The sequence below is a fragment of the Porites lutea genome, chromosome 7, assembly GCF_958299795.1.
Source record: "Porites lutea chromosome 7, jaPorLute2.1, whole genome shotgun sequence".
Lineage (NCBI taxonomy): Eukaryota > Metazoa > Cnidaria > Anthozoa > Scleractinia > Poritidae > Porites > Porites lutea.
Window position 1 is genome coordinate 16555566 of NC_133207.1, and position 10237 is coordinate 16565802.

At 40.0% G+C, this 10237-nt stretch overlaps 1 protein-coding gene across 1 annotated transcript in view; it reads right to left on the reverse strand.

Annotated features, from left to right (window-relative positions):
- Nucleotides 1–1710: 1710 nt before the first annotated feature.
- LOC140944162 (uncharacterized) overlaps nt 1711–10237 on the reverse strand; it is a 14602-nt gene continuing 6075 nt past the window's right edge. The window contains exons 3-6 of the mRNA XM_073393288.1: nt 6814–6945; nt 6170–6280; nt 4725–5245; nt 1711–2880 (exon numbers count right to left, since the gene is read on the reverse strand). Coding sequence (XP_073249389.1) covers nt 2683–2880; nt 4725–5245; nt 6170–6280; nt 6814–6945 — 962 coding nt within the window. The 3' untranslated portion in view covers nt 1711–2682. The remainder of the gene's footprint in view (nt 2881–4724; nt 5246–6169; nt 6281–6813; nt 6946–10237) is intronic.

A 10237-nucleotide genomic window follows, 5' to 3' on the forward strand; every position in this document is an offset into this window, starting at 1 on the left:
ATTATGCGTGACTGTCTCATTGCAGCTGTGTTTACTTTTCCAAGCTGCCCGCACAAATGCTTTTTCCATCTCAATCGTTCCGAGATCATTCTAGAGCCCTGGGAGAACTTTTGAAGGACAGGGTAGAACAAAGCTGATGAAAAGAATACCCAAATGTCATTGCCATTAAATAGAAATCTGCATAACCTTGATGATGTTTGAATGAAAATCCTTCTTAGCGGGCTCTGTGGGTAGCCATCAGTTCTTCTTCCTTGTGTACGGCCACCACTCCCCTCATTATTTTGCTACGCATGGTGGTTGCTGAACACTTTATGGTATGCTTAACTTGCAAAAAGGGTTTATTTTAGTTTTCTAGTCGTTTCGAGAATTGAAACTACAACCGCCTACATTTGGCATTAAATAGGACTGTAAATAACTTGTTCGTTTTTCTGAGGGGAGGAGGCGGCTGTACACAAGCTAATTAATAGCCTAAACGCTTAAAAATTATGCGTGACTGTCTGATTGCAGCTGTGTTTGCTTCTCCAAACTGTTCGCACGACTGCGTTTTATATCTCGTGCAGTCCGCCATATGAAACTCTAGACTTCCTACTATGTTCGGGAGGGGGGGGGGGGGGGGGGTGGGGTGGGTTCGTGGGATTTGAGGGGGGCCATGAACAAAAATATGGCTTTAACGTAACTACTTTTGTTCTTGGACCACCGTTGCTTGATAAGAAATAGAACACAAGGAGCTGTGATAAACATATTCAACTTACTCTTTTTTGTAAACTTTAAAAGTAGCGTTACAATTTTGAAAACTATACTTATAGACTTACATGGTTTTAAAGGGGTTGGGAGAAAAATATTGAGTGTAAAGGGGAGGTAACCAGAACATTTCGTTAAGTTTTGCAGTGTAATAGCGCAAACATCACAGCCTACCAGAATTCCAAAAACCAGTGTTTCTGACGTTCAGAAAATGGTAAAAAAAAGTGTTGAGACTGAATTACACACTTTGCATCGGCACAGATTTCACCTGTTAGATTTTTGACCAATCTGCAATGCTTCCTGGCTACTTCAGATCAGGAGTTATTGGGAGATTATGTATTCAGTTATATATTTATAGGAGATTAAGTTATAACGAAACCGAAGCAGTTATTTAACGGAAAGTAATCAATTGCCCCTGTGTTTTTATTCATAGTCGGTACCTGCACACTTTTTTCACGTCAACGGAAGCAAAAAAAGACTTTTGATCTTATGCAGCAACACGTCGATGAGAAAAAGAAGATGAAATCGGAAGTAACTTCTGCGCATGCCCGTCCAAACTACAGTGGAACCTCTCTTTTGGAACACCTCTATTCAAGGGACACCTCCGTTCAGGGGACACAAAATTTGGCCCCGGAAAAATGTTCAACAACAACAGTTTATTCAATTATCAAATAATTTAAGACTATGTTACCCACGGTTAGCGGAGCTATTCTACGTGGGCAACAATACAATAATTGTCTCCTGTACTAAAGCGAGCGAAGATTAAAAAGAAACGTCCACGTTAGTCAACTCACCGCTGTTTACATAATCTTTGTATTTTTACCCCATTGAAAGGACGCCTCTATTCAGGGGAAAGGGACGCTTTTTCTGGGTCCTGAAACTCGGGTTTAACCTCAATTCAGGGGACACCTTAGCACTCAGAAGGTGACTGACCACAAAAAGCGTTGATAGGGTTGAGCGTTCGGCGGTCACAATGGCCACAGCTTTCAAAATATGAACTATCTCACTTAAATCGATGTACTGCACTCTTGTGGAAATTCAACACACAACATCGCAGAGAGAAGTTAATTATAACTTCCTAGCCTAACAATGGAGGACAAAAGAACTTGGGACTGTGTGAAAAAGCCCTTCCAAGTAATTGTTATGTAGGACCCTACTCCTAACGACAATTTTTTGTTCGGTTTTGGGTTCATCCCGTCGTCTCCCCAGTCCCCCCAGCAATGTTGTAACCAAATAAAGCACTCATTTCCACCCATTTTGCGCAAAATTCAACTTTGTTTGGGGTGGGAGGGGTGGGGTCGCTAGTTTTAGTAATATCACTGGAAAGGTGCCAACTATTTTGACCTCCATTGAACCTCCATTCAGGGGACACTTGCCTTAGTCCCGAGGGTGTCCCCCGATGAGAGGTTCCACTGCACCCCAAAGACCTACGAGAAGCAGAACTATATTATCAAAGACCAAAAACTACCATTGTCACCCAAAGATCTGCAAATTTTAAAATATTTATTCATCATTCAGGCGACCTTACCCGAATTAGTCGCCTGGCCACCCAGTTCGCTCTGTTGTCCTTGCAGGCTAAGAGTCCGCTGGTGGATGCCGACCCAGCATCTCCCTATGAATGTAGACATTTGTGAAATTATTCAAAGATTAAATTATCTTTGAAAGAAAATTTAATTGGCAGTAAAAGTCTACTTTTAAAGCAAAAGTATTGAGTAACAAGACGCTCTCTCAATAGAACTGCTGCTAAAGAATCCGCAATTTACATTATCTGGTTTCCTTAATTTTCTTCGACGCCTTTTGAACGGGATTGCTGAAAGGGTGTGACCCTTTGTTTTGGCTTCTTGGGTGGCCTGTGTAAGAAAATGCATCACTGGCTCGTTGGCAAATTGAACCTTTTTTCACCCCGTAAATGCATGCTTTACAGTGAGATGGGACATATCGCTACTGGTTTCTGAAATATCTTTGAAGCACATCCACCACTGGCTGAAACACATGAGCCTTGAAATGCACTGCGTCGTACGGCTTTTTAGGAAGCCCAGTCCCTCCTGGATATGCGTCGCTGATGGGAAATACGTCTAGCACGTCGATCCTTGCTTTGCACATGGCGTGCGTGGCATATGCGTTAAACAAGAGCACGCGCTGCAAGGGAAGGTGAAAAACAGTATCAACTGAGTAATATCACAAACATTTCCCCGTGGTCTTGTGTAATCTATATTAGCAAACTTTATTCAATGGTTTTTGAGTGAGTAAGTAGGTAGGTAGGTAGGTAAAGACTTAATTTATGGGGGGTGACACTTGAGAGTAGTAATAAAACACTGATAAATTCGTGGCCCTCATTACACTATAAAAAGCATCTAAAAAGTAAAACAGTATTGTAAGAATTCTAACACTATACATCAAACATTGAAACTATCGACAGTTAAAAATACAAAAAGCTTAAAATACATTTAAAAGTGGCAGAAACTGCTTGAAATAAAATCTTCATATAAAGAAGCCTTGTATCTTAAGGAGCGGGAAGGCTTTTTGATCAGTTAAACACTTGGCAACTGACAGTTTCTTTCTGATGCTTCATGGATCAAAAGCGTTCCACTCCACAATTGTCCTAACCGTGAAGGTTCGCCGTCCCTTGGTTTTCCTTGTGTACCTAGCACAAACCAAGTTTAAATCGGAATAACGGGTCTCTCTTTGATGAATGTCCGAATTCTTAATTAATAAATTTTCTATGTAAATCGGGGTATTAAAATTATTATCTAAGCGGTTATAAACTAAAGTGAGTCTTTTAATTAACGACTGCTTAGTGAAAGGTAGGCAATTAAGGTTATTAAAAAGAGTGATCGATGGTGTTTTTCTGTCTGCGTCTAAAATAATTCTTCGGCCGCCCTCTTCTGAAGCTTGAGAACCCTTTGCAGACTTTCCTCACAACAGCTGTCTTTATCATTGCTCCCGTACATGAGGGTCGGTTTGATAACTCTGTTATAATAAGTTTCTCTTTGTTTTCTTTGTAGATGGGGACTTATATGCTTAAAGAGACCAAGGCGTTTTGATAATTTTTTGCATAGATCGTCAACATGCGAATTCACAGTGTGAAGAATGACACCCACAAGTTTTTGTGAAGGGACCTAGGAGATTTCAACTTTATCGAGCATTATCTTCAGACTTGGGGCTAGTGTCTTGTCCCTAGGTTCTTAGCAGTACGCTTCCCGCTAACCAGCAGAGATTTGGGCTTGTTCTTGTTTATGAACATCATATTATTAGTCGCCCATTTACTTAGCAGCATCGAGATCACTATTTAAATGCTGGGTCAGTGATTAACTATCTGAAAAGTGCGCACTAGCTGGTATTGTTGTATCGTCAGCAAAAATATCAAGTTTCTTGGAAACTGCCTACCTACCCCTCCCCTAAGCTAACATTAATACTCACTTCTCTCTTAGGGCAAAATGATGGTTTAAGGGAGGGGTAGGTGGGTAGTTTTCCAGAAACGTAAATTAATTCAAAATATCAACGGACGATCTCGATAGCTGTAGCGGAATATCATTGACAAAATTAATAAAAGGAACAAAATATGTAATTTGTAATTTGCAAATAGGTAATTTGAGTGATTTTCCTAAACAACCTTCACATGAATATAGGTAGGTGGGTAAGGTATGGTTTTTGAGGATCTCTATCCTTCAACAGGGTATCATTTTTGTCCTTGCTGGCATTGTGTTCCCAGTTTGATCCTTGGATGGGGTACTCAAATTGTATCAGCTGAAATTAAAATGTGTAAATACCCAGCTATCCGAGAAGCAAGCCATCTGTTAGTATTATGAAAGTTTGCGTGTTTCCATGAAGACCCTGGCGGCACACACCTAGCCGAAATTTATGGGATTAACCCCCACCCCCCCGCTTGCTTCTGATCCTTTATTGTCTTTACTGGGGAGGCTTGATTATATTTATAGTATACAACAACTCAATATTTGTTAATCACGTTGTCACAGCCTCACCTGATAGGTTAAAAATCTAATGCTGGCGGAATGCCTTGCGTTGGTGCGAGGATCTCCATATTTTTCTTTATTTATAGCAGTGGTTGTCTTCCAAATAAGCTTGCCTCTAAACCGCCAGGCTATCTTATCCGTATTAAACTTTTCCGTTAACAATCGGATTGTGTTGTCAATAAGCCTCATGTATGTGGTGAAGTTTATGGTGTGCACGTAGTGCAGACCTAGATTTAATATGAGAGCACTATTTTTGTCCTTCATGGACGGCTGGGAAATTGCGTGAAATATTTCAGTGATAACTCTTCTGATGCTAAAATCTTTATCATCGTTTTCCAGCCTTGCTCTGGTTAAGTTTCTCTCCTTTATTGTGTAAACCCAGTTGTAGGTGTTGTTACATCTTTGAAATATTTGTTTACACAGAGGTTGCTTGGTAATGGACTTGTAGAAGAAATCTCCGACAGAGTCTCCGTAAATCCAAAGTGTGTTTAACTTCCCTGCTGTGGCTATTTGATTGGATTTTGACTCATCTAAAGGTAAAAGATGTTTATAATGATTCGTGAGATATCAAATACGTATAATCGTTATTTTAGGTATAGACGTGTCACGCAAGTATAAGCCTAAACATACGCAGACAGAGTAACTTGTTGAAACTTCTTCCAAACAGAAATGCTAATGATCAGGAGTCTATTGCGTCTACTTGCGCCATGTAAACCAGGCTTTAATAATAGTAATGATGATGATGATGGTAATAAATCATCATCATCATCATCATCATCATCATCATCATCATCATCATCATCATCATCATCATCATCGTTATCATATATCCTCGTATTTGTTGCAGCTAGAAGGAGTTTCTTTGACTATTGCATGCAGTCTTATAGTAAATAGGCAATTGAGAAACTCTCTCTCCTTCCCTTCTTACTAACAGTGTAACATTATGCTGTTTTCCCTAAACTTGTCGCCTGTAAAAGCAACGTTGTTGTTGGGAAGAATGTACCATAAAATAATTGGGGGAGTGTTTCAGGATCATCATTTACGATGTCACTTGAGATCATGTTTCTACTCCGCGTGTTGTGTGCGAACTTTAACGAGACAAGGCAGATGATTGGTTTTAGTTTTGAACAAAGAAAAACGTCAGTTTCTTTGCTGGTCCTGTGAATGCATATCCGGCCTGGCCATGTCCTTTTGGCTTTTAGGTGGACGTCTTTGTCTGGTTTCAATATTCATGACATGATGATCAACTAACTTCAGTTTGTGCCTAAAAGGGCTTCAAATTCTCTCCCAGTTAACAAGCAAGCTTAATTAAACTTTCAATCCGGTTAGGAGCCGATTACCCTGATACGGCGCAGAAAATACCTGACTTATTACGCTCGTGATTTCTACTCTTTCTCTTTACCAGTGTTTGTAATTCACATCGTTAATTAACTCTTAAGATGTTAGCCACTGACCGGTGAGGAAAGGTATCCATGATTCATTTACCCATCGCCCGTTGCCATCCCACAGATACGGACATTTGATTCCGCAAGGCACGTCTAAATTACCATACTTCTTTAACACTTCTAGTGAGAGAGATTAAAAACGAACAGTTCTTAGTTTAAACCTTTCATAAATTATTCATACACATGCATGAGGATGCATGTGTACAGGACAACATTTGAAACAAACAATTATCTGGGGTACCATCACGCATGGGCAATTGGTATTTGTTGTACAGCGGCTTCATTTGTCGTTAAAATTTCGTCCTCAGAAACTGTTGCGAAAAGTGCGATGCCATATGGACTCCCGTGCCAAAACAACGAATGGCCATGAAATAATACCTTGGGTTACGAGTGCCAATCAAATCCGGTGAATATCGCTACCAACGTATTTGGTAAATACTAGAACGATTTAGTGTTAGCACATCTGCAAAGTGGTTCTTCCACCATTCCGAGTCCCTAGTCGAATTGGAATTTGGAAATTTAGGTTTTGGGGAGGAGAAAACTCAGAGAAAAAAAATTACCGGTGTTTGCTTAAATATCTTAACTTAGAGCGCCAGATACCGCGGTACATTTCACTTTTTTTGCACTTAACGCCAGCTAATCAATGCACTTACTGTAGAACACTAGCTCGGCTGATTGTGGAATGACGACCGTAAAAAGTGCTCCATTCCAGAGAGGTCTTAAAAGGAAAGGTCTTTCCTGATGTGGGAGAGCGTTTGGAGGCTGATATCTACCATGTGCATTCCCTGTTGACATCAACAACAACCTTTTCACTGAACACCTGTAACATTCACATGAGAATGCTGTAAATGAAACCTACTATTAATTTTCTTTAATTCTCGACACTATGAACTAAAAACCCATGGAAATCCTGTGAATTAAATCGTGGTAAATTCACGGGATTTTCAAGGGATTTTAATGGTGTTTTCATGGGAAATCTTATAGTGCCAGATATTTCACGGCAATTTCATGAGCCATGAAACCCATTATCAACTTTTCATAGAAAATTCATGGCCTGAAAAATAGGCCATGAACCTGGGTTTTTAATGACATTTTCATGGGATTTTCATAACATTGCAGTTCATAGTGCGACAACAAAGGATACCTTGCAAAAAGTGCTGTCGAACTTCACCGAGTAGGCACTGCGTTGCTTGTCTGGTTCCAAACTTTATGAGTTACGTTTGCGTTTTGGTAATAAACATTGAGACGTGATCAAAGAAAAATCGTTTCTAATGTAAACAGACTTATTTAGAAGCAGACCCTCAGGTAATTGTCTTATAGCGATATCCATTCCTTTCATTTTGTAGCTTCCCTTAATCTACTGGCAGTTGTTTTAAGCTGACAGTTATCTTAAAAACCACACCTATAGTAGAGCGCTAGTGTGGCCAGCCTAGTAAAACACCTTAACGTTTTTTAACATTTTGGTCAAATAGTCCTGTTCAAGTATAACTACTTCATTGCTTAATGTCCTTTCCAGGGCGTTTCCCTTAGTTCCTTATAGCTTCAATAACATGTTTTTGGTGACACGCCAAGTGCATTCTTATGGCACTAGAAGTTCAGAGCATTTTTATTTACCACAATGCAGGAGATATGTCCAGAAATGCACGCATTGGCGAAAATGGCAGAAATGGCAATAAATCGCCAAAATCGCCAAACTATAAACAAAAATTCAAATGAGATGGTAAAGGGGCCCTTTGCAAAGTGGCGATTTTGGCGAAAATGGCGTATTTAGCAAAAATGGCAGAAATGGCGCTTAATTGCCAAAATCGCCAAACTGTAAACAAAAATTCAAATGAGATGGCAAAGGGGCCCTTTGGAAAGTGGCGATTTCGGCGAAAATGGTGTATTTGGTGAAAATGGCAGAAATGGCGATTAATCGCCAAACACGCCAAACTGTAAACAAAAATTCAAACACGATGGCAAAGGGGCCCTTTGGAAAGTGGCGATTTTGGCGAAAATGGCGTATTTGGCGAAAATGGCGAAAATGGCGTGTAATCGCCAAAATCGCCAAACTGTAAACAAAAATTCAAATGAGATGGCAAAGGGGCCCTTTGGAAAGTGGCGATTTCGGCGAAAATGGGGTATTTGGCGAAAATGGCAGAAATGGCAATTAATCGCCAAAATCGCCAAACTATAAACAAAAATTCAAATGAGATGGCAAAGGGGCCCTTTGGAAAGTGGCGATTTCGGCGAAAATGGCGTATTTGGCGAAAATGGCAGAAATGGCGATTAATCGCCAAACACGCGGAACTGTAAACAAAAATTCAAACACGATGGCAAAGGGGCCCTTTGGAAAGTGGCGATATTGGCGAAAATGGCGTATTTGGCGAAAATGGCAGAAATGGCGCTTAATCACCAAAATCGCCAAACTGTAAACAAAAATTCAAATGAGATGGCAAAGGGGCCCTTTGCAAAGTGGTGATTTCGGCGAAAATGGCGTATTTGGCGAAAATGGCAGAAGTGGCAATTAATCGCCAAAATGGCCAAACTATAAACAAAAATTCAAATGAGATGGCAAAGGGGCCCTTTGCAAAGTGGCGATTTCGGCGAAAATGGCGTATTTGGCGAAAATGGCAGAAATGGCAATTAAACACCAAAATCACCAAACTGTAAACAAACAAATATAAATGAGATGGCAAAGGGGCCCTTTGCAAAGTGGCGATTTCGGCGAAAATGGCGTATTTGGCGAAAATGGCAGAAATGGTAATTAATCGCCAAAATCGCCAAACTGTAAACAAACAAATACAAATGAGATGGCAAAGGGGCCCTTTGGAAAGTGGCCATTTCGGCGAAATTGGCGTATTTGGCGAAAATGGCAGAAATGGTAATTAATCGCCAAAATCCCCAAACTATAAACAAAAATTCAAATGAGATGGCAAAGGGGCCCTTTGCAAAGTGGCGATTTCGGCGAAAATGGCGTATTTGGCGAAAATGGCAGAAATGGTAATTAATCACCAAAACCGCCAAACTATAAACAAAAATTCAAATGAGATGGCAAAGGGGCCCTTTGGAAAGTGACGATTTCGGCGAAAATGGCAGAAATGGCGCTTAATCGCTAAACTGTCGACAAAAATTCAAATGAGATGGCAAAGGGGCCCTTTGGAAAGTGGCGATTTCGGCGAAAATGGCGTATTTGGCGAAAATGGCAGAAATGGCGATTAATCGCCAAACACGCGGAACTGTAAACAAAAATTCAAACACGATGGCAAAGGGGCCCTTTGGAAAGTGGCGATATTGGCGAAAATGGCGGAAATGGCGATTAATCGCCGAAATCGCCAAATTATAAACAAAAATGCAAATGAGATGGCAAAGGGGCCCTTTGAAAAGTGACGATCTTGGCAAAAATGGCGTGCACTAATTCTGTATCTTTTCATCAACCACAAATAAAAAAAATAGAGAGTGCATGTTGGCCTCGTTCTTAAAACGTGTTTTGGCAGAAATGGCAATTACTCGATGAAATACCTAATTTGTCAAGACAAATCGAAATGACATAGCAAAGGGTCCCTTTTGAAATGGCTATTAATTGCCAAATAGTTAACCACATATTAATATAAAAATGTTTCCAATACTATAATTGTATACTAATAATGACAACGCTACTGTAACTTAAGTGTCATTAATCTGTTTTTAATGCTTTTACCTTTAATTGATAACCTCTTGTGATTTCAAATTCGTCCCAGACAAGAGTGTTTGGTCGGGAATTACCACTTATAACTAATATCTTGCTCAATTCAAATCGAATAGCCAACGAGTTGTATTCGATTATCAGTAAATGGTAATCTTCGTAATGTTCATGGCAACTTTCTTACCAAAAAATCCAAGATAGATATCCTTAATTTTCCAGGCTTGTAGGCATTGTTTGAATAGCGACAGTTCAACATTATATGTTATGAGGAATCGAGGTTGGTTCTTGGCTACGCATTCAGATAATTAGATGGTCCGTATTGCCTTGTATATCCATCCTGTTTGTTATAATGGCGTTCAATCGTACAAGTATATATAAACGAGCTGGTTCATTGCAGTTTCACAGAACATGAA